A 24512-nucleotide genomic window follows, 5' to 3' on the forward strand; every position below is an offset into this window, starting at 1 on the left:
ATGGGGCACCCCACCAGCTGATAATCAAGTTATTAAAACTACATCAAAAGAATCCCATTCAGTTTCTTGCAGGGAGCTTTTAATGCAAAGGCGCATTCAAAATAGCCTACCGAGATACATCTGCTTGGTATGCAGAAGGTCCCAGATTCAATCCCTGGCACACCTCTACTTGAAAGGATCAGGTCAGAGGTGCAGGAAAGACCTCTAGAGGAGACTGGAAGAGTTGCTCCCAGTCAGAACAGACAAGACTGACCTTGATAGACCGAGGGTCTGACTCAACAGAAGGCCAACTCCATGCGTTCATGGGATCCGCCACCTGCAATCTGAAGTCTAGCACTTTCAAAACCACAACATTTCTCAGTCTGCAGCTTATGCTGATTCACCACACTCTGGTCAAGGAATGAGCCTTTGATCCTTTGGTTTCCAAGAATCTCTGCAAAATGTACAGTTCAGTGGTTTAGCAATCCACATACGCACTGTTTTATTTCATACTAGAAAAGGACAGGCAAAGAGGAAAGGCTCGACCGAAACTTAAATGTGTGTACATATCCGTGGAAACAACCATTTTGACAATATGTACTGGGAACTGCTTTAAGACTGTGAGCAAAACACCCCTATGCTTGGAATCATTTTAAAAACTTGTCTCATTTTTAGGCATTTCTGATCCTAAATGCCAAGATAGGCAGGTGGTGCTTTACACTGCCATCTCTAACACTGCTGCGGATCCGTCTTGACTGTAGTCCTGCTTCTGCCCCTGGCCACACCTCTAACAACAAGCACCAAAGAGGAAGGGCTACACTTTGGACAGAGTGCGGTATGGAGAGATCTTGGTTGAAAATCCCCACTCAACCACGAAGGGTGGTCTTTGGCAAGTCTGTCTTTTACCGACATCACAAGGGTGTCATGAGGACAGCACGAGATAACCTTCCTGTCTCTGCCCTCTGTATGGATGGGCTACAAACCTCACTAATAATGAGAGATGCTCCCTGATACGGATGCCAGCCTCCTGGTGGAAGCTGGAGGATCCCCCAGAATTAGAGCTCATCTCTAGACTACAGAGATCAGTTTCCCTTGGAGAAAACAGATGCTTTGGAAGGTGGGGTGTATGGCATTGGACCCCGCTGAAGTCCTCGTTCTCCCTATCCTCCATCTCCAAATCTCAACAAGTTCCCCAATCTGGCAGCCCTACCCCCAATCCCAACCCCACTGGTGCCCAGGGAGGACCTGTCTGCCCTACTCCCAGACCCTGAAAAAGGCTGCCTTGCAACAACTGAAGTCTTGGCCCTGTATCTGAAACCTTTGCAATTTACAGGATGCTGGGCCCCCTTCCCGATTCAACAGCTCACAGCTTGCCTTGATGCTGCCTGTCTGAACAGCGAGGGCTGGCTGCCAAGGTCCCTTCGTAAAGTGGCCAAACAGAGCTTCCTAGGCTGAGTGAGTCTGTATGGATGCCTCCGCTACCGGGTCCCCTTTCCAAGCCGCAACTGGCCCTTCCCCAGCGGCCTCCCCCTTCCAGGCCACCAGGCTGCTTTCCCCGGAGACCGGGTCCCCCGCTTTCCACGCCGTGATGGCACTCTCGGAAGCCGGCTCTCCTGTTTTCCACGGGGCCGTGAGGGTCCCCTCGGTGGAGGTGGTGGTGATGCTTGGTTTGTCCTTCCAGTCAGCAGAGGAGGCGGCAGCAGCAATGGCACCTGGGGTGTCGGGCTGCCCGCCTTTCCAAGCGGTGTGGGTGGTCATGTGGCGCTCCAGCAGGGTGCGGTGGGAAAAGTACTTGTTGCAAATGCAGCACTGGAAGCGTTCGGGGCGGTGAGTGCGCATGTGCACGTTGAGGGAGCTCTTCTGGGTGAAGCGCTTGCAGCAGATGGAGCACTGGAAGGCGCGCACCCCCGTGTGGGTCACCATGTGCTTGAGCAGGTAGTCTCGCAGCGAGAAGGAGCGCCAGCAGATGCTGCATTGATGGGGCTTCTCGCCTGCCAGAGAAAGGAAGGCAGGAGGTCAGCAAAAAGTGGGGGTGGGGGGTGCCCAAATTCTGGAGAAGTGTCTGCCCCAGAAATATGTACTTTGAGAATATAAAAAGGTGGCAGTACCAGATATCAATAGCTAAAATTCTCTAAGGAGCCTAAGCTGAAACCCAACAGGCTTGTATGCAACATAGTATAGACTTTGGGTTGGATCCAGGCAAATTTTCTGCCTGCCTGTCCTCCCTCCTACAGCCCCGTCCCACAATCCTCACCAGAGTGTTGTTGGAAGGTCAATGGGGATGTTCCCACTGTGGAGTCTTGTGAGCAAAAATCTACTTCGTGAGCTACTGGCATTGATGTTGTGAGCTACTGCATAAATTAGTTTGCTCTGGGGCCATCCCTCCTGAGCTAAGGCAAAAATGTGTGAGCTGGAGGCTAAAAAACTGTGAGCTAGCTCACGCTAACTCAGCTTAGAAGGAATGCTATAACCCCTGCTTTCAGTACTTATACCCAGATTACAATTTATTTCCTACATAATGCAGGACTGTGATTCGATTTGATTTTGTTCAATTTGCCTGGATGCAGGTCTGTCCGACGAGGGTGGCGACAGTCTGTCAAACCAGGATCTGAAGCCCTTTCTCAAAGTTGATTCATTAACCATAGTTAGTTTTAGTTACGATTTTGCATGACATGTGGACACAGACATCCAGGCTTAATGCCTGGCTCATGCCGCAGTGCTTTCCCCAACTACAGAGGCCAGAGCAAAGGAGACAAAAGCATTATTTTTCAAGGTGACCTGGATTTGAGCAGACATCTCAGAGCCAATTTTGCAAACCAGCCATAGTTAAAAAATAAACCACTGGGTTGGATCCAGCCAGCTTTGCCCAGTTCTCCTCCTTACTACAGCCCCTGCCCCACCTGGCTTTTGTCCATGGAGGTTCCATGATCCCCAGCATAGTCTTTTTGGTTGGTCAACGGGGTCTTCCCTCCCCTTTTCATCAGCAGAAAATCTACCTGGATTGAACCCAATGCCTTTGTGCAATTGCCTCCACTGAGCCAATGTTTGACATTAAAGGCCTATGAACTCCAGGCTAAAGCCAGTTAGTTCCAGTTTTGCTGCTTGCTGAGGCATATGGAAATGCTGGAAGTTTTCCCAAGTCCACGAGATCTTAAAGTCTCTAGAGGAAGAGGAGCAGGAGGAGGAGAAGGAGAACTGCAGATTTATACCCCGCCTTTCTCTCTGAATCAGAGTCTCAGAGCAGCTTACAATCTCCTTTATCTTCTTCCCCCACAACAGACACCCTGTGAGGTGGGTGGGGCTGAGAAAGCTCTCCCAGAAACTGCCCTTTCAAGGACAGCTCTGAGATAGCTATGGCGGACCCAAGGCCATTCCAGCAGCTACAAGTGGAGGAGTGGAGAATCAAACCCAGTTCTCCCAGATAAGATTCCATGCACTTAACCACTACACCAAACTGGCTCTCAGAAGTGCACCTGAGAATGAATGTGTGTGTGTGTGTGTGTGTATGACTCAAGCATGAGAATGGGGGCAAAAATCGATGATGTTGGAGCAGGTGCCAGTATCAAGAGAAGAACTGAGCTGCCCTGACCTGGGTGGCACAGGCAACCCTGATCTCATCAGATCTTGGAAGCTAAGCAGGGTTGACTCTGGCAAGTACTTGGATGGAAGTCCTTGAAAGAATACCAGAGTCAGGAGGCAGAGGCAGGCTACCAACCGCTTCTCTGAACTTCCTCCATGCCCCTGTAGGAGTTGCCAGAGGCTGTCATGGCACACACACACACACAAAATGTGAGAGAACAAAGCTGTGATAAGGACGCCTTCAGCAGCAAAAAATGCACCCATCCTAGGAGAAAATATGTCTCTAAGCTGCCTGAATAAAACAACCAAGCTTCTCTGTACCACCTGAAAATCTGTCAGTATGCCTGCTTGAAAAAAGGACCCTTATGGCTGATTTCAGTAGTGTGAAGGACTCTGAACTGCGAGAACATGCCTCTATCCGTTCCTGAAACTGAGCCCACAGAAAACATAAGAAATTAATGCCCACTGTCCTTCCTTTGCCCAAGCACACCTCTCTCACACCCAATCCTCATTTATCTAGCACATCAAGCATTTAGAACACCCCAACCCCCAGTCCGTGGACGGGACCAGGTCCGTGGCCTGTTAGCAACCAGGCCGCGGAGTGAGGCAGAGACCTTTGCCTACTCCTCATTTAAAGACCCCCATGGGGGGCAGGGATGAAGTGTGGGCATGAGGGCAGCCTGGGGCAGCAAAAACCCCAGCACCCCCACCCGTCTGTGGAAAAACTGTCTTCCACAAAACTGGTCCCTGGTGCCAAAAAGCTTGGGGGCCACTGATTTAGAAGAGCCATCTTGTTCAAAGTCACGAAAGCCACTCTGAAGGTTTTTTCATGCCATTTCCCAGGACCCCCCCACCCTGGCCCCTCCACAGCCTCCCAGAAACATGAGTGTGCCCAGCAGCTGTTACCAGAGTGGATGAACATATGCTTGGTGTAGTTTTTGCGGGAGCTGAACGTTTTCTGGCAATGGCTGCACTGGTAGGAGGGCTCGGAGCAGCGTGAGGGACCGGGCTGTTGATTCTGCTGTTCTCCACCATGCAGGGTGCCAGGGACCATGGAGCCGGGGCTGAGCTGCACCATGTTGTTGGCGCTTGCCTCCTGCTGCTGCTGGATGCTATAAAAGCTCTGGGCCACCCCACCGGGCTGGGGGAGGTGGAACTGGAAGATGCTTGTGGTGCTGGTTGCCGTGTTGGCGCCGCTGACCTCGGCCTTCAGCTCCCGCTGGATGCCCAGGGAGGAGACAAACGTCAGCCCGCCACCGCCACTACTGCTGCGAGGCGGGAACGCCGAGGACGGGCCGCCCATGTCCGACTTGAACTCCCCTGCCAAGCTTCTCAGGTTGGAAGCCTCCAAGCTGCAGTCCGAGTGGAACTTCTCCCTGTCCCGAGTGGCTGACGGGGCGGCCTCTTCGCCGCTCTCCTCCCCCTGCCAGGTCGGGATGAAGGACTCGGAAAACACGTCCTGGTTCCCAAAGAAATCCTGGCCCTCGGAGGTGGTGTAGTCCAAGTGGATGTTCTCCTTCCGGCCAGCCCCGCTGGTGCTCCCTGAATCTTTGGTCTCCGCCTCTTCACTGTACCCAGTGGGGAAGTTCCTGCTCCCGCTGCACTCCGCAAAGCAGCTCAGCTTGGCTTCTTGTTCGGCCGCTGCTCCCTCCCTGCCTTCTCCGACACCCTCTTCCTCATCCTTGATGATGACGGGCATGGTCTCGGAGAGCTGAAGCCTCACCGGCTGGCGCTGCTTGCGGCTGTGGCAGCTGGTCGTTGCCTCGACGGGGTGCAGATAAGGAGCCCCCGTTTCCACATCGCTCAGGCCCCCCTCGCAGGCGGCTGCCTTGGCCTCCCTGTGCTGGGAGGAGAGCAGGTCACGCAGCTTGTAGCGCACCTCGGAAGCACAGAGCAGCTTGGGAGGCTCAAGGTGGGCGGCCTCAAGGTCCCCTGGCCGGGAGACGCCACCGATAGCCTCTTTAGGGGGCTGCTCTTGGGGTTTGACAGGCAGGACCCTGGAAAGGGAGAGAGGTACCGATGGGGGGGGCAGCCGGAGGCTTTGGGCTGCGGCTCTGGGAGATGATCTGGGTGCATTCATCGATCACAGTCTTGATCTGCAGGATGGAGGCGGCCGTGAGGATCTGCAGAGCTTCAGACTGGGCTACAACTAGAGAGCCGCTGTACATGAACTCCACCAGCTGCCGCACCACCTGACTGGGCACCACAGGGGGCACCTCGATCTCTGAGTAGCCCAGCAGCAGCTTGTCATGGAAGAAGGGGCTGCCGGCAGCCAGCACGCACCGGTGGGCCCGTAACGTGGCCTCCTGGATATGCACCGTCACGTCGCAGAAGTGTCCACCCAGACGCTGCCCGTTGAGGGTCTCCAGCAGAGACTTGCTGAAGTTCTGAAGGTGGATGTAATGGACGGCTTCAGCCATGATGGCCTGAGTTTCACCCTGGGCCACCCAGGGCTCCTGATTCCTCTAAAGAAGAGAGTGCATTGTGGGTTGATGTAGTCAAGACAGGAGCTATCTTCAGCAAACCCTGAAACAAAAGCAATGGAGAAATATGAGCAAAGCTACAATACAGGATGGTTTACCTTGTAGAATCATAAAATCTCCATCGGGTTCAAGTCTGACATCCAGTTTTTTAAAATGTTCAGTGTTTCAGCACTGTGTGATTCAACTGAGTTGTGTATCTTGGGGATTACAGCTATGGTCAGGTCAGGTAGATCCTCCACCCAACACAATGATAATGCACTTCAGAAATAGCCACAATGAGAACCCTCTGGGAACTGTCTTTTTTTTTTTTTGCAATTTGTGTGTGTGTGCGCCCATGTCTGGAAGTCATTGGAGACATCTGGCAGCTCCTACTGGGGCATGGATGACTTTCAGAGATAACCTGCCTCTGCCTCGCAACCCTGGTATTCCTTGGAGATCGCCCATCCAAATACTTGCCAGGGTCAGCCCTGCTTAGCTTCCAAAATCTGATGGGACTGTGGCTTGCTTGGGCTATGCAGGTTTGGGGCTGTCTTGAAGCGCTCTGGCCACTCTGCCATGGCACCAATGAGTGACTTTCTCTTTCCAAGATAAGGAGGACAGCTGAATAGCTGAAACAAACAAAAAAACCTGGCCCACGTGACTGGTCATAACCATCCTCTCAAAACCGATTTATGACTCCATTTTGAGGATATGCGTTTGCTTACAGAAGGCAACAACCCATACAAGATTCTCTTGGTCCTAGAATATCCATTTTATCTTTGTATCCTGCCCTTCTTCCAAGGATCTCAGCATACAGGGTTCTTCCCTCCTCCTCCAGTTATTTTTATTATCATTATCGGCATCATTTATAACCTGCCTTTCTCATTAAGACTCAAGGTGGATTACAAAATAGGAAAAGCAATTTGATGAGACTGCAAAGGTCTCCAATAAATAATGTGGGAAAACTGGGATTACAGAATTGGAAAACAATGACAACAAAAACTGCCTGAAGCGTCACATACCACAATGAAGAAAGTGGGTTAAAAAGATATAGGTAAAAGGAAGGTGATACATACAGTATGCATTGCCATAGATGACAACAGAAGTGATCTCCTGAGAGGTTCCATTATACTCCAGTTCTAATCGCTTTATAAAAATGCCATCCTAAGCATTTCTGTTTTACACATTCTGTGAAACGATAGAAGCACCAGGGGAGGGGGAGCTGCAGCTGTCAAAATGGAAATATCTTCCAGGTTCCTTAATCCTTTTATTAAGTTACTTAATGCATTTATTTCCATGGTTACAATCTGAGTCTAGAGCAGGGGTGGCCAGACTTGCTTAATGTAAGAGCCGCATAGAATAAACATCAGATGTTTGAGAGCCGCAAGACATGGACATTAGATATTTGAAAGCCACAAAGAGGGAAGGAAGGAAGGCAAATAGATGGGGGAGAGGTAGAAAGAAAGCAACTTTAACTTTAAATGCATTCTCCAAGCTGCTGACTGGCCTGGAGAAGTTATTTAAAGAGATAAATGCCTTTTCCAAGCCAGGCGACGGGGTGGTGGGGGCTTCAAGAGCCACATGTGGCTCCCAAGCCACAGTTTGGCCACCCCTGGTCTAGAGGCTGTAAGTACAACCAACTCCAGTAGCCACTTCACAACTCCAGCTCCTGGTTCTTCCTCCCAGACTTCCCCAGGATACAGATGGCCTCTCCTCCAAACATTAATCCTTTGTATCATCCTACTGCATACACAACAACAATTCTGTAAGGTAGACTAAGCTGAGAGAAAGGGACTGGACCAATGTCACCACTCATCAAAAGCTCCGGAGATGCCCAATAGCAGGTTTTGCTTTCATGTTCCAAGTCCCTTTGTCTTATGTGCTTTGACCATATTAACATTTAGAACAAGGGAGCAAACCATCAAATAAAACACATAATTAGTCAGCTGAACCAAGGAAGCAACTGGCAATATGTAACATGTTGGGGGTAATTAAAGAAGACAACAATACCGTTAAACATTACTGTTTCGCAACAGTGAATTATGTACAGCTGGCATGGTGTAGTGGTTAAAGAGTTGGACTAGGATAAAAAAGATATCAAGATCACAGCCAGCCAGGTGGTTATTTCAAAAGATATTGAGAAAGCAAATAAAAACTACAAAGGAAAATACTGGAGATGTCAAGACACAGGTGATACTTTTCATATGTGGTGGGTGTGTAAAAAAGCAAAAAAGATAACTGAAATGAAATACACGGGGACATGCAGAACATATTAAAGTTCAAATTCACTATAAAAGCCAAGAATATGCTATTATTTTAAAAAGGCAGAGGTAGTCCCCTGTGCAAACACCAGATTTCCGACTATGGGGTGATGTCGCTTCACAACATTTTTACGGCAGACTTTTTAACAGGGTGGTTTGCCCTTGCCTTCCTCAGTCATCTATACTTTCCCCCCAGCAAGCTGGGTACTCATTTTACCGACCTTGTAAGGATGGAAGGCTGAGTCAACCTTGAGCCAGCTACCTGAACCCAGCTTCCACTGGGATTGAACTCAGGTTGTGAGCAGAGAGCTCACTCTGTGCCATGGGGCTGCCTCTATTGATTATAACGTCTAACAAAATAGCAAAAACTTTGGAAGATCTATTCAAATAGAATTATCTATACTATAATTATACATGTAGCAAACTGGAAATGAGATGTCTGGCCACCCTTTGAAGAATGGGAAAATAAACTTGCTGAATATGCTGTAGTGGAAAAATTTACAACTTATGAAACAGATTATGAAATTTGAGGGGAGATGCAAGCAGGAGACAAATTTAGAATGTGAAGCAGTTTAAATTACTGTATACAAATGTATGGTAATGAAGAAGAAGCAGAATCAGTTTTAAATGTTACATCCTAAATATAAATGTGTGCAAGTATGAGTGGGGAGAGCATGTTTTTACATTTTTTTACCATCTGATATATAATATGCTCTCCTTCTACATTTTTGTTATATTACCTACTTGTTAAAAGTAATAGTGAGTATGCAAAAGAGGCCAAAACATGTAATACTGCCTATGTAGCACTGACTAAATAACACAGCTATAAAACAGACTAGTTATGAAATTTAAAATATAAAGTGATTGATAGAAATAAAACCCCATAAGCAGCATTGGATGTTATAGGCAAAGTTCCAAAAACTTTTCAGTATAATGAAGGAAGCATTGGGGAGAAATATTTTCTGTCCTTTATACTTGGTTATATATAATCCTCTATAATATATATAACTATGTTAGGAACCCCTTTTTCCTTTCTCTATTTTCTTTATACTATTTGTAATTTTGTATGTATGCATGCATAAAATCTTTCAGGCCACCAGATCTATAGGCCAGGGGTGGCCAACGGTAGCTCTCCAGATGTTTTTTGCCTACAACTCCCATCAGCCCCAGCCATCAGCCATGCTGGCTGGCAAAAAACATCTGGAGAGCTACCGTTGGCCACCCCTACATAGGCCATGGTGTAAAGTCTACATAATAGTGGCTTGAGTCTCAATGAGAAGGTGAACTATAAATTAAGTAAACACAGTATTGCATGTCACTGTAACACTCCTCAACACCAGTTCCATGGAAGAATAAGTTAAATGCTCCAAACAACATGTTAATTGAATTGGAGGGAGGGTAGAAGTGTCTTTTTTGCAATGCTAGTTTTCAGTTTGCAAGACTGCTGTACAAAGGACTACTCAGAACTGGAAACTAACTAGACTTAGGCAAGCTTTACGCTAGTTACCATAGCTATTTCTTGAACATGTAAAATCCGCAGCATTTATGAAATGATGTTATTTAGGTCAGTGCCATGGAAAGCTTCAACTGCCAATTTCTGCATATGAAATCTGCAATTTTTTTTTTTTGCCAGCCAGCTTACAACAATCCATTCACCTACTGCAGTTTGCAGTCCATTCTACAGCTTTCAAAATTATCCCATCTTAATACTTTTACAGGAATGAACCAGGTCGAACTCTCTTAATAGAAAATTCTGAGGATCTATCTTGGCCAGAAGTCATATCTTGTGCCCAGGAAGCCCCAACCTCAAATATGAAGGGCAGCTGCTGTGAGAGCCCTCTCAGCCCCACCCACCTCACAGGGTGTCTGTTGTGGGGGGGAGAAGACATAGGAGATTGTAAACCGCTCTGAGCCTCTGATTCAGAGAGAAGGGCGGGGTATAAATCTGCAGTCTTCTTCTGCTGAAGCCGTGCGATGAAATGCACTCTGTACATGGTTAGAGAAGTTTTCTTCCTTCTAATTGCTGCACATTAAATCACCTAATTACTACCTGCCTCCACCCGTCCCAGGAGCCCCAGCTCCAGTCGGCCAGGTCCTTTTCCATCGCCCCATCCCTAAAGAAGGCAGGAGTCCCACATCCCTCCCCACCGGCCAAGTCACGCGGCGACCGAGCAGCCTGGGGAGTTGGGCTCTGAGGGGGCGTGGCAAGCGGCGAATGGGCGTGGCTCACGACCGGGGCTGGGGGCGGGGCCCTTCCCCCTACCTCCTCGGTGTCCCGTCAGGCTTCCCCTCCACCTCCTGTGTCCCAGTGACCTTCTTCCGCATACGTTTCCTCTCCCGCCCGCGGCTGCTGACGCCACTTCCGCACGGAGCCGCCCAAGGCCCGCTCGCCCGCCTCGACCATAGAGAGGAGCCTCCGGAAGGAACCGTCTTCCCGAACAACTGAGACTGACCCAAAGAGGAAAATGGCAGTGGTTGCCCTTAAAATGACGTCAACCCAAACGTGGTTGCTCGGGCAACCAACTCTGAGCGGGGGCGAGAGAAACCATAAAGTAGGAGGTTAGAGTAAGTTAGTTTACCTGGTTTCCTGTTTACCATAGAGCCAAATTTCAGAGAGGCGGTTAAAGCCAAAATCTTTGGGTTCTTTAGGAAGCACCCTCGAGACGAATATGCTCATTACAATGACTGTATTAGGGCTCAGAATTAAATCCCATTCACTTCATTTACTCCCAGGTAAGCGTGCACAGGATTGCAGGCCTTGCCTTTAAGGTGCCGCAAGACTGACGTTATTAACGCTGCCGTCCTGGTCCATGCTTCCTCACAAGCAAAACCCAGTGGGATATACCGGTACATCTGAGTAGATACACTTAAGGAGCCCCGTGGTGCAGAGTGGTAAGCTGCAGTACTGCAGTCCAAGATGGGTCTGGGTAAAAGTCAGATCTACACGGATCTTCATGAATTCATATGATTTTTACATTGAAATGAAATCAAACCACTGTAATTCTATAGATCCTGTCTTAGACTATAGGTAGGACCACAAAAATCATGCCTCCACGAATTCATGGTGCCTCAGCAGTGCAAAAACTGGCTTCCAAAGCACGGATCCTGATGAATTCATATGATTTTTATGGTGAAATGAAATCAAACCACCATCATGTTGTAGATCCTCTCTTAGACTATAGGCAGCACCAGAAAAATCATGCCTCCACAAATTTGTGGTGGCACAGCACTGAAAAAACATGTTTCCAAACCACGGATCCTCATGGATCCTCATGATTTTTGCTTTGGGCCATGCCAAGATAACCAGCCAATCACATATCATGTCCATGGGCAGATGTTGCACCACAGAAATCATGGATCCACGGCTTCGTGGCAGCGCCAGGGACCAAAAACATGATTTTGGACCACGGATCCTCATGGATCCACGTGGTTTTCGCCTTGGATCCCCCCAAGCCCTCCAGCCAGTCACATATCATGTCCATGGGCACAGTTTACACCACAGAAATCATGGATCCACGGTTTCGTGGCAGCGCCAGGAACCAAAAACTTGGTTTTGAACCACGGATCCTCATGGATCCACATGATTTCTGCTTCAGATCCCCCCAAGCCCTCAATCCAATCACATATCATGTCCATGAGCAGAGTATGCACCACAGAAATCATAGATCTACGACTTCGTGGAAGCACCAGGGACCAATAACTTGATTTTGGACCACGGATCCTCATGGATCCACATGATTTCTGCTTTGGATCCCCCCAAGCCCTCCATCCAGTCACATATCATGTCCATGAGCAGAGTGTGCAACACAGAAATCGTGGATCAACGTCTTTGTGGCAGCGCCAGGGACCAAAAACATGATTTTGGACCACAGATCCTCATGGATCCACATGATTTCTGCTTCGGATCCCCCAAAGCCTCAAACCAATCACATATCATGTCCATGAGCAGAGTCTGCACCACAGAAATCGTGCATCCACGGCTTCGTGGCAGCGCCAGGGACAAAAACATGATTTTGGACCACGGACCCTCATGGATCCACATGATTTCTGCTTCGGATCCCTCAAACCCTCTATCCAGTCACTTATCATGTCCATGGGCAGTGTTTGCACCACAGAAATCGTGGATCCACGGCTTCATGGCAGCACCAGGGACCAAAAACTTGCTTTTGGACCACGGATCCTCATGGATCCACGTGATTTTTACCTTGGATCCCCCCAGGCCTTCCATCCAGTCACATATCATGTCCATGAGCAGACTCTGCACCACAGAAATCGTAGATCCACGGCTTCGTGGCAGCACCAAGGACCAAAAACTTGATTTTGGACCACGGATCCTCATGGATCCACGTGATTTTTGCTTCGGATCCCCCCAAGCCCTCCATCCAGTCACATATCATATCCATGGGCACAGTTTACACCACAGAAATCATGGATCCATAGCTTCGTGGCAGCGCCAGGGACCAGAAACTTGGTTTTGAACCACAGATCCTCATGGATCCGCATGATTTCTGCTTTGGATCCCTCCAAGCCCTCCATACAGTCACATATCATGTCCATGAGCAGAGTCTGCACCACAGAAATCATGGATCCTCGGCTTGGTGGCAGCGCCAGGGACCAAAAACTTGATTTTGGACCACGGATCCTCATGGATCCACATAATTTCTGCTTCGAATTCCCCAAGCCCTCAATCCAATCACATATCATGTCCATGAGTAGAGTCTGCACCACAGAAATCATGGATCCACGGCTTCGTGGCAGCGCCAGGGACCAAAAACTTGATTTTGGACCACGGATCCTCATGGATCCACGTGATTTTTGCCTTGGATCCCCCCAAGCCCTCCATCCAGTCACATATCATGTCCATGGGCACAGTTTACGCCACAGAAATCAAGGACCCACAGTTTCGTGGCAGCGCCAGGGACCAAAAACTTGGTTATGAACCATGGATCCTCATGGATCCACATGATTTCTGCTTCGGATCCCCCCAAAACCTCCATACGGTCACTTATCATGTCCATAGGCAGTGTTTGCACCACAGAAAATGTGGATCCACAGCTTCGTGGCAGCGCCAGGGACCGAAAACTTGATTTTGGACCACGGATCCTCATGGATCCACATGATTTCTGCTTCGGATCCCCCCAAAACCTCCATACGGTCACTTATCATGTCCATAGGCAGTGTTTGCACCACAGAAAATGTGGATCCACAGCTTCGTGGCAGCGCCAGGGACCGAAAACTTGCTTTTGGACCACGGATCCTCATGGATTCATGTGATTTTTGCTTCGGATCCCCCCAAGCCCTCGATGCAGCCACAGAAATCATGGATCCACTGTTTTTGTGGCAGCACCTGGGACCAAAAACTTGATTTTGGACCACGGATCCTCATGGATCCACGTGATTTTTGCCTTGGATCCCCCCAAGCCCTCCATCCAGTCACATATCATGTCCATGGGCACAGTTTACACCACAGAACTCATGGATCAATGGCTTCGTGGCAGCGCCAGGGACCAAAAACTTGCTTTTGGACCACGGATCCTCATGGATCCACGTGATTTTTGCTTCGGATCCCTCCAAGCCCTCCATCCAGTCACATATCATGTCCATGAGCAGAGTCTGCACCACATAAATCATGGATCCACGGCTTTGTGGCAGCGCCATGGACCAAAAACTTGGTTTTGGACCACGGACCCTCATGGATCCACATGATTTTTGCTTCGGATCCTCCCAAGCCCTCCATCCAGTCACATATCATGTCCATGGGCACAGTTTACGCCACAGAAATCAAGGACCCACAGTTTCGTGGCAGCGCCAGGGACCAAAAACTTGATTTTGGACCACGGATCCTCATGGATCCACCTGATTTCTGCTTTGGATCCCTCCAAGCCCTCCATACAGTCACATATCATGTCCATGAGCAGAGTCTGCACCACAGAAATCATGGATCCGCGGCTTGGTGGCAGCACCAGGGACCAAAAACTTGGTTTTGAACCACGGATCCTCATGGATCCACATGATTTCTGCTTTGGATCCCACCAAGCCCTCAATCCAATCACATATCAGGTCCATGAGCAGAGTCTGCACACAGAAATCGTGCATCCACGGCTTCGTGGCAGCGCCAGGGACCAAAAACTTGATTTTGGACCACGGATCCTCATGAATCCACATGATTTCTGCTTGGGATCCCCCAAACCCTCTATCCAGTTACTTATCATTTCCATGGGCAGTGTTTGGACCACAGAAATCGTGGATCCACAGCTTCGTGGCAGCGCCAGGGACAAAAAACTTGATTTTGGACCACGGATCCTCATGGATCCACATGATTTCTGCTTCGGATCCCCCCAAAAACCTCCATACAGTCACTTATCATGTCCATAGGCAGTGTTTGCACCACAGAAAATGTGGATCCACAGCTTCGTGGCAGCGCCAGGGACCGAAAACTTGCTTTTGGACCACGGATCCTCATGGATTCATGTGATTTTTGCTTCGGATCCCCCCAAGCCCTCGATGCAGCCACATGCCATGTCCATGGGCAGAGTTTTGACCACAGAAATCATGGATCCACTGTTTTGTGGCAGCACCTGGGACCAAAAACTTGCTTTTGGACCACGGATCCTCATGGATCCATGTGATTTTTGCTTCAGATCCCCCCAAGCCCTCAATCCAATCACATTTCATGTCCATGGGCAGTGTTGCACCACGGAAATCGTGGATCCACGTCTTCGTGGCGGCGCCAGGGACCAAAAAATTGATTTTGGACCACGGATCCTCATGGATCCACATGGTTTCTGCTTCGGATCCCCCCAGACCCTCTATCCAGTCACTTATCATGTCCATGGGCAAAGTTTCCACCACAGAAATCGTGAATCCACAGCTTCATGGCAGCACCATGGACAGAAAACTTGGTTATGAACCACGGATCCTCATGGATTCCCATGATTTTTGTGTTGGATCCCCCCAAGCTCACTATGCAATCACATATCATGTCCATGGGCAGAGCATCTACCACAAAAAACATGGCTCCATGGCTTCGTGGCAGCACCATGTAACAAAAACTTGGTATTGGAGCACGGATCCTCATGGATCCACATGATTTTTGCGTTGGATTCCACTATGATTTTTTGCAGATCTTGCACCACAGGAATGACAGGTCCATGGCTTTGTGCTGGTACCAAGGAGCCAAAATATGGTTTTGAAGTGCGGGTCCTTCTTGATCTTGAAGTTATTTGCGTTAGATCAAGGAAAACTCGACATTATACCACATGTAATATCCATGGCCATAGCTTGCTGAAAAACTATCACACATTCACAATTTTATTTTTCACCACACTCATTATCCATCCAGATGTCACGTCTATGTGCAGCATTTGCAAAATACAAATTGGATTTCGAGTACCTTGTATGCTGTCACAGTGTGCTTACATACTTTGAAACACTTAATCTTCATGAATTCTGTGACTTTTCATTTTTGAATAGTTGGGCTCATCATGCGTGGTCCCCCTGAGGTTTCTTTCACACTACACAGCACGTCCATGACCACAGAATAACCCACGAAAACCTCAGAACACTGCCAAGATGCCAAACACTGCTTCAACTACTTTGAGGCTTGTGCATTATGACATCACACCAATGTCTACAGGATGACCAAACAAAAAAATATCTGTAATGTTTCTACCTTACCATGGACACCACAATAACATGAGAAATCAAAATCATGTCCATACCTTTCACTGTAAATAACTGCATTCTGAACTTTCTGTTGCCACCGAGTTGCAAAACTATCCAAGGCAGATATTGTAATGGTCTTATCTTTGACTTCAAAACATCTTGCTCACTAGATAGAGGCCACCAAATTAGAATAATGGAATCATGGAGTTCGAAGGGACCTCCAGGGTCATCTAGTCCAACCCCCTGCAAAATGCAGGAAACTCACAAACACTTCCCCCTAAACTCACAGGATCTTCATTGCTGTCAGATGGCCATCTAGCCTCTGTTTAAACACCTCCAAGGAAGGAGAGCCCACCACCTCCCGAGGAGGAAGCCTGTTCCACTGAGAAATCGCTAACGGTCAGGAAATTCTTCCTGATGTTGAGTCAAAACCACTTTTGATTCAATGTCAACCAGTTCTGGTTCTGGTCCTACCTTCCGGGGCCACAGAAAACAATTCCACCCCATCTTCCATATGACAGCCTTTCAAGTACTTGAAGATGGTGATCATATCACCTCTCAGCCACCTCCTCTCCAGGCTAAACATGCCCAGCTCCTTCAACCTTTCTTCATAGGACTTTTCATTAATAATTATTTTAATTAATAATGAAAAGCTGTCATCTCTCTTATATTAATTCAATTGTAAATGGTTTAAGGGGGACAGTTTGTTGTTTAGGGGTGAGTTTGTCTTGTTCTCATTAACGTAGGTGCAATCACAACTGTTTATGGTCAGCAGATTTTTTAAATGTTTTTCAGTCGCACAGTCGAGTCCGACTCTTTGTGACCAACCTCATGGACAAAGTCAAGCTAGGCCCTCCTGTCTTCCACCATCTTCCGAAGTCTGCTCAAATCCGTGTTTGTTACATCAGTAACGCTGTCCAGCCATCTCATCTTTTGCCATCCCCTTCTTCTTTTGCCTTCTGTCTTTCCCAGCATCAGGGTCTTCTCCAGGGAATGTTCCCTTCTCATTGGGTGGCCAAAGGATTTGAGCTTCAGCTTCAGCATCTGACCTTCCAGGGAACAGTCAGGGTTGATCTCCCTTAGGACTGACTGACTGGATCTTCTTGCAGTCCAAGGGACTCTCAAGATTCTTCTCCAGGGAGTGCTCCCTTCTCATTTGATGGCCAAAGGATTTGAGTTTCAGCTTCAGCATCTGACCTTCCAGGGAACAGTCTGGGTTGATTTCCCTTAGGACTGACTGACTGGATCTTCTTGCAGTCCAAGGGACTCTCAAGAGTCTTCTTTAATGCAGCCTTCTATAGCAGGAGTCTCCAAACTAGTGATGCCTATAGGTGCCATGGTGCCCAAGAGCACCTTTCCTGGTAACAGTGGAGTTTGTTTTTTTTTTAATCCAGCTTGGCTTCTGATTGGTTGTTGTACATTTGATTGATTGTGTGGATTTTGCTAGATGTCGCTTTGGCAGCAGCTGCCTCCAACAGTACAAGGATATTCTCTGTGTGACTGAAGGTAAAACATGGCATCCATTCTTTTGCTGGCTTTGCCCCTGCAGCAGTTGTTTTGTGACAGCTGTTTTATTGGTTGCAGCCACCATGCTGTGTCATGATTCCAAAGATGCAGAAAGGCTTAGGGAAGTCGTACACCCTTGTTCTACATGCTGTACTCTTGGCTCACCAGGTCATGCAAAGCCAGTATGGTGTAGTGGTTGGAATATTACATTAGGATCTAGTAAACCTAGGTTCAAATCCTGACTGCCATGGAAGCTTGCTGTGTGACCTCAGGACAGTCATGCACTCTCCGCCGAACCCACCTTGCAGGGTTTCTGTGAGCATAAAAGTGGAGGACAGGAGAATGATGTCAGCCCCTTTGCTTTCATTGGGGAGAAAAGTGATACATGCACGAAGCCAGCAAACAAAGGTAGTTTTGGAGACTAATGGAATGAGATGCAAAAGGAGAACCCATCCTCGAGTCCTCCCATATACATGTGGAATGTGGGGTGTGGCTGGGCCTTTTCCCTCATCAAATATGACTGAGGACAGAAGTGTTGCCATACATATGTGATATGTGTCTTGATGGGACACCTTGAGAATGAAACAGGGTCAGTGGCAAAGGGTTAACTTTTTTCCATACATCACTTACCTGCTCAGAATTAAAACTTATTGAGTCTTCTTTTAATTACAATAAAAACATAGTGACTTTGCATAATCTGTGGTTTTCCCATGAAAGAGCAAGCTGTGCACTGCCTTCTATGCCTGAGGGCAAAAGAGCTTCATAGGTTGGTTTCTGAAACGAGACTAGGGATTTCAAGGCCTGCTCTGTTGTGTGATATTCTGATGAATCCATCTCTCTCCCATTAGCTGAACCAGGATTGGATGATGTTACCGAATCACCATACTTTTCCTTACAGATATTCAGACTGGAGTACAGCTACCTATTCTTTGATTTAGTGCTTTTGGGAAGTGTACAGAAATGACAGCTGCTCTTACGTGAGCTCTCTGGATGTAAGTGGGGGCAGAATATAAGGATCATGCTAAAGTTACATAAAAACAGTTTTGTGGACGGCTGGCCTATTTATAGTTCCTATTTACAGTTCTGGGTTTTATTTTCGAAGTCTCAAACAACTGCAGGATTTTTTTCTGAACCTAGTTGCATATTCATTATAGCATGGGGGAGACTTATCTTTGCAGTACTATGTATGAAACCAATCTAGTGGGCTTTGTGGACCACACGCTGAACATGAGTCAGCTGTGTGATGTGGCGGCCAAAAAGGCAAACACAATTTTGGGCTGTATCACCAAAAACCAAGTGTCCACATCATGTTCAGTGATTGTGTCACTTTACTCTGCTGTGGTTAGGACCCTACTAGACTGCTGCGTTCAGTTTGGGGCACCACAGGTTAATAAGGAAATATGTCCAGAGGAGGGCAATGGAGATGATGAGGGACATGGTGACCAAGTCCTATGAGGAAAGATTGAAGGAGCTCGGTCTGTTTAGCTTGGAGAGGAGACAACTGAGAGGTGATATGATCACCATCTTCAAGTACTTGAAGGGCTGTCATATAGAGGATGGTGTGGAATTGTTCTCTGTGGCCCCAGAAGGTGGGACCAGAACCAATGGGTTGAAATTAAATGAAAAGAGTTTCCAGCTCAACATGAGGAAGAACTTCCTGACCGTTAGAGCGGTTCCTCAGTGGAACAGGCTTCCTCGGGAGGTGGTGGGCTCTACTTCCCTGGAGGTTTTTCAACAGAGGCTAGATGGGCATCTGACAGCAAAGGAGATCCTGTGAATTTTGGGAAAGGTGTTTGTGAGTTTCCTGCATTGTGCAGGGAGTTGGACTAGATGACCCTGGAGGTCCCTTCCAACTCTATGATTCTATACAATTCTATGATTTTAGTGTAGAACAGGGGTGGCCAACAGTAGCTCTCCAGAAGTTTTTTGCCTACAACTCCCATCAGCCCAGCAAGCATGGCTGATGGATGGGGCTGATGGGAGTTGTAGGCAAAAAACTTCTGGAGAGCTATCGTTGGCCACCCCTGGTGTAGAATGTCAATTTGGGGACACTGCTAAACCAAGAATAAAGGTCTACTGTGAAATTGTTTTCCAAGACTCCTATCTTCTCATAAGAGGACCCATGAGGATCCGTGCGTCAAATTCATGTTCTGGATCCATGGTGCTGCCACGAAGCCATGGATCCATTACATCTGTGGAGCAAGCTCTTTCCATGGACGCAACATGGGATTGGATGGTGAGCTTGGGATGAGCCAATGCAGATATCATGAGGATCCATGAGGATATGTGCTTCAAAGCCATGTTTTCGCTCCATGATGTTGCCACAATGCAAAGGATCCATGATTTCCGGGGTGTAAACTCATGAGGATCCATGGTGGAAAACCAAGTTCTTCTTCCATGGTGCTGCCACGAAGCCGTGGATCCATGATTCTTGTGGTGGAAGCTCTGCCCATGGACATGATATGCGATTGGATGGTGAGGTTGGGGGGATCCAAGGCAAAATTCATGAGGATCCGTGGTCCAATACCAAGTTTTTGGTTTCTGGCGCTGCCACGAAGCTGTGTATCTATGATTTCTGTGGTGCAAGCTTTACCCATGGAGCTTGGGGTGGCCCAGAGTAAAAATCATGAGGATTCATGAGGATCCATGGTCCAAAAGCAAGTTTTTGATCCCTGGCACTGCCACGAAGCTGTGGATCCACATTTTCTGTGGTGCAAAAACTGCCTAGGGACATGAAAAGTGACTGGATGGAGGGTTTGGGGGGATCCCAAGCAGAAATCATGTGAATCCATGAGGATCCATGGTCCAAAATCAAGTTTTTGGTCCCTGCGCTACCACGAAGCCATGGATCCACGATTTCTGTGGTGCAGAGTCTGCTCATGGACATGATATGTGACTGGATGGAGGGCTTGGGGGATCCAAAGCAGAAATCATGTGGATCCATGAGGATCCATGGTCCAAAAGCAAGTTTTTGGGCCCTAGCGTTGCCACAAAGCTGTGGATTTATGATTTCTGTGGTGCAAACTCTGCCCATGGACATGATATGTGATTGGATGTAGGGCTTGGGGGATCCCAAGCAGAAATCACGTGGATCCATGAGGATCCGTGGTTCATAACCAAGTTTTTGGTCCCTGGTGCTGCCACGAATCTGTGGATCCATGATTTCTGTGGTGCAAACACTGCCTATGGACATGATAAGTGACTGGATGGAGGGTTTGGGGGGATCCGAAGCAGAAATCGTGTGGATCCATGAGGATCCGTGGTCCAAAAGCAAGTTTTTGGTCCCTGGCGCTGTCACGAAGTTGTGGATCCAAGATTTCTGTGGTGCAAACACTGCCTATGGACATGATAAGTGACTGGATGGAGGGTTTGGGGGGATCCGAAGCAGAAATCATATGGATCCATGAGGATCTGTGGTCCAAAATCAAGTTTTTGGTCCCTGGCGCTGCCACGAAGCCTTGGAGCCACAATTTCTGTGGTGCAGACTCTGCTCATGGACATAATATGTGACTGGATGGAGGGCTTGGGGGGATCCAAAGCAGAAATCATGCGGATCCATGAGGATCTGTAGTCCAAAATCAAGTTTTTGGTCCCTGGTACTGCCACGAAGCCGTGGATCTACGATTTCTGTGGTGCAGACTCTGCTCATGGACATGATATGTGATTGGATTGAGGGCTTGGAGGGATCCGAAGCAGAAATCATGTGGATCCATGAGGATCCGTGGTCCAAAATCAAGTTTTTGGTCCCTGGCGCTGCCACAAAGCCGTGGTTCCATGAGTTCTGTGTTGTAAGCTGTGCCCATGGACATGATATGTTACTGGATGGAGAGCTTGGGGGGATCCAAGGCAAAAAGCACGTGGATCCATGAGGATCCGTGGTCCAAAATCAAATTTTTGGTCCCTGGTGCTGCCACGAAGCCGTGGATCTATGATTTCTGTGTTGCAGACTCTGCTCATGGACATGATATGTGATTGGATTGGGGGCTTGCGGGGATCCGAAGCAGAAATCATGTGGAATCATGAGGATCCGTGGTCCAAAATCAAGTTTTTGGTCCCTGGCGCTGCCACGAAGCCGTGGATCCGTGATTTCTGTGGTGCAGACTCTGCTCATGGACATGATATGTGATTGGATTGAGGGCTTGGGGGGATCCGAAGCAGAAATCATGTGGATCCATGAGGATCCGTGGTCCAAAATCAAGTTTTTGGTCCCTGGCAATGCCACGAAGCCGTGGATCCATGATTTCTGTGGTGCAGACTCTGCTCATGGACATGATATGTGACTGCATGGAGGTCTTGGGGGGATCCAAAGCAGAAATCATGTGCATCAATGAGGATCCGTGGTCCAAAATCAAGTTTTTGGTCCCTGGCGCTGCCACGAAGCCGTGGATCTACGATTTCTGTGGTGCAGACGCTGCTGATGGACATGATATGTGATTGGATTGAGGGCTTGGGGGGATCCGAAGCAGAAATCGTGTGGATACATGAGGATCCGTGGTCCAAAATCAAGTTTTTGGTCTCTGGTGCTGCCACGAAGCCGTGGATCCACGATTTCTGTGGTGCAGACTCTGCTCATGGACATGATATGTGACTGGATGGAGGGCTTGGAGGGATCCCAAGCAGAAATCATGTGGATCCATGAGGATCCGTGGTCCAAAATCAAGTTTTTGGTCCCTGGTGCTGCCACGAAGCCGTGGATCTATGATTTCTGTGGTGCAGACTCTGCTCATGGACATGATATGTGATTGGATTGAGGGCTTGGGGGGATCCGAAGCAGAAATCGTGTGTATCCATGAGGATCCGTGGTCCAAAATCAAGTTTTTGGTCCCTGGCGCTGCCACAAAGCCGTGGAGCCATGATTTCTGTGGTGTAGACTCTGCTCATGGACATGATATGTGACTGGATGGAGGGCTTGGGGGGATCCCAAGCAGAAATCATGTGGATCCATGAGGATCCGTCGTCCAAAATCAAGTTTTTGGTCCCTGGTGCTGCCACGAAGCCGTGGATCTACGATTTCTGTGGTGCAGACGCTGCTGATGGACATAATATGTGATTGGATTGAGGGCTTGGGGGGATCCGAAGCAGAAATCGTGTGGATCCATGAGGATCCGTGGTCCAAAATCAAGTTTTTGGTCCCTGGCGCTGCCACGAAGCCGTGGATCCATGATTTCTGTGGTGCAGACTCTGCTCATGGACATGATATGTGACTGGATGGAGAGCTTGGGGGGATCCGAAACAGAAATCATGTGGATCCATGAGGATCCGTGGTCCAAAATCAAGTTTTTGGTCCCTGACACTGCCACGAAGCCGTGGAACCATGAGTTCTGTGCTGTAAGCTGTGCCCATGGACATGTTATGTGACTAAATGGAGGGCTTGGGGGGATCCAAGGCAAAAATCACGTGGATCCATGAGGATCCGTGGTCCAAAATCATGTTTTTGGTCCTTTGCGCTGCCACGAAGCCATGGATCCACAATTTCTGTGGTGCAACATCTGCCCATGGACATGATATGTGATTGGCTGGTTATCTTGGGGTGGCCCAAAGCAAAAATCATGAGGATCCATGAGGATCCGTGGTTTGGAAACATGTTTTTTCAGTGCTGTGGCGCCACAAATTCGTGGAGGCATGATTTTTTTGGTGCTGCCTATAGTCTAAGAGAGGATCTACAACATGATGGTGGTTGGATTTCATTTCACCATTAAAATCATATGAATTCATCAGGATCCGTGCTTTGGAAGCCAGTTTTTGCATTGCTGAGGCGCCACGAATTTGTGGCTGCATGATTTTTGTGGTCTTGCCTATAGTCTAAGACAGGATCTATAGGATTAAAGTGGTTTGATTTCATTTCAATGTAAAAATCATATGAATTCATGAAGATCCGTGTAGATCCGACTTTTACCTTTTTCCGTCCAGGATCTGCTCATGACCTGAGTTTGATCCCAGCAGAAGCTGGGTTCAGGTAGCCGGCTTAAGGTTGACTCAGTCTTCCATCCTTCCGAGGTCGGTAAAATGAGTACCCAGCTTGACCCCATAAAAAGTGATGTGATGTCACCTCAGAGTCAGAAACAACTGGTGCTTTCACTTAGATTCACGCCACGTTAAGGGGTAGAAACACAGCAGCGGGAGTGTGTGTGGAAGTGAAGGGGTTCAATTGGATGCCATGAGTTTAGGAGTTTTTCTCTAGAATTGTCTTTGTGGCTGCCTGGGATATGTCTTGCATGGGTTCTCTTGTGCTTGTTTTCAGGAAGACTTGGATGAGTTTCAGTGATAGCGCAAGCCTGCACAGTTACCTCAGATTGAGTTCAGCGTGGATTAACAAAAGGAACATTAACATGGTTGCCTAACTAATCAGCCTGAATTGCTAGGGGAGTGGATCGTTCAATGTAGTTATTTATTTACAGTCCACCTTTCTTGGGACTCAAGGTGTACAGAACTAGAAAACGGTGCAATAAAAAGGTGTAGGGGATCCCATAAAGGATGCAAAAATGGGGTCAAGCAAATCAGAAGGCAGTGTGCTAAAAACAAGATAATTATTTGATAAACTGTACAATAAACTATTAAAACTCCACACCCTTTATAAGAGCACCCTCCTGAACAATTCTGTGTTACATGTTCTGTTCAAGCAGCCAGCCAACAAGGGCTTGGAGGAGATGACACTCCTTCAAACACTGCTGAAGGGAGTGAGAATAGATCTGAAGAGGAAGCACAGTTCAGATGTTATATGAAAGGGGAGATAGCATTATGAATAGCACTCATTTACATACACAGACACTTTTTTTTTTTAAATAACAGCGCAACAGACTTACTTTCTAGCTCTGGTACATGCCACTGGAATGAGTTTGCAATATTGAAGATACGTGCATTGTCCTGTTCACACAAAATGGTGACTGTGAGTATCGAGAGGCTTGCACATAGTGCTTTCTCTTAAGTGCAGTCGGATTACAAGAATCAGAATGACTGAACAGGGCTCCAGAGCAGACAAGACACTGCTGGGAGTTGGCTGAAGGTCCTTGGGGATATACAGTCTCTCTCTCAAGGATGCGATGTTGGGTGATAGATCTGC

At 48.0% G+C, this 24512-nt stretch overlaps 1 protein-coding gene across 1 annotated transcript; it reads right to left on the minus strand.

The window, feature by feature from the left end:
• Nucleotides 1–443: 443 nt before the first annotated feature.
• On the minus strand, nucleotides 444–10612 carry ZBTB45 (zinc finger and BTB domain containing 45). The gene is given in 4 exon segments (XM_060256085.1): nucleotides 444–1970; nucleotides 4465–5584; nucleotides 5586–6084; nucleotides 10545–10612. Coding segments are annotated over 3 exon segments (2058 nt in total). The 5' UTR covers nucleotides 5979–6084; nucleotides 10545–10612; the 3' UTR covers nucleotides 444–1425.
• Nucleotides 10613–24512: the final 13900 nt, after the last annotated feature.

Source organism: Heteronotia binoei, chromosome 15 (genome assembly GCF_032191835.1).
Source record: "Heteronotia binoei isolate CCM8104 ecotype False Entrance Well chromosome 15, APGP_CSIRO_Hbin_v1, whole genome shotgun sequence".
NCBI classification, from domain to species: domain Eukaryota; kingdom Metazoa; phylum Chordata; class Lepidosauria; order Squamata; family Gekkonidae; genus Heteronotia; species Heteronotia binoei.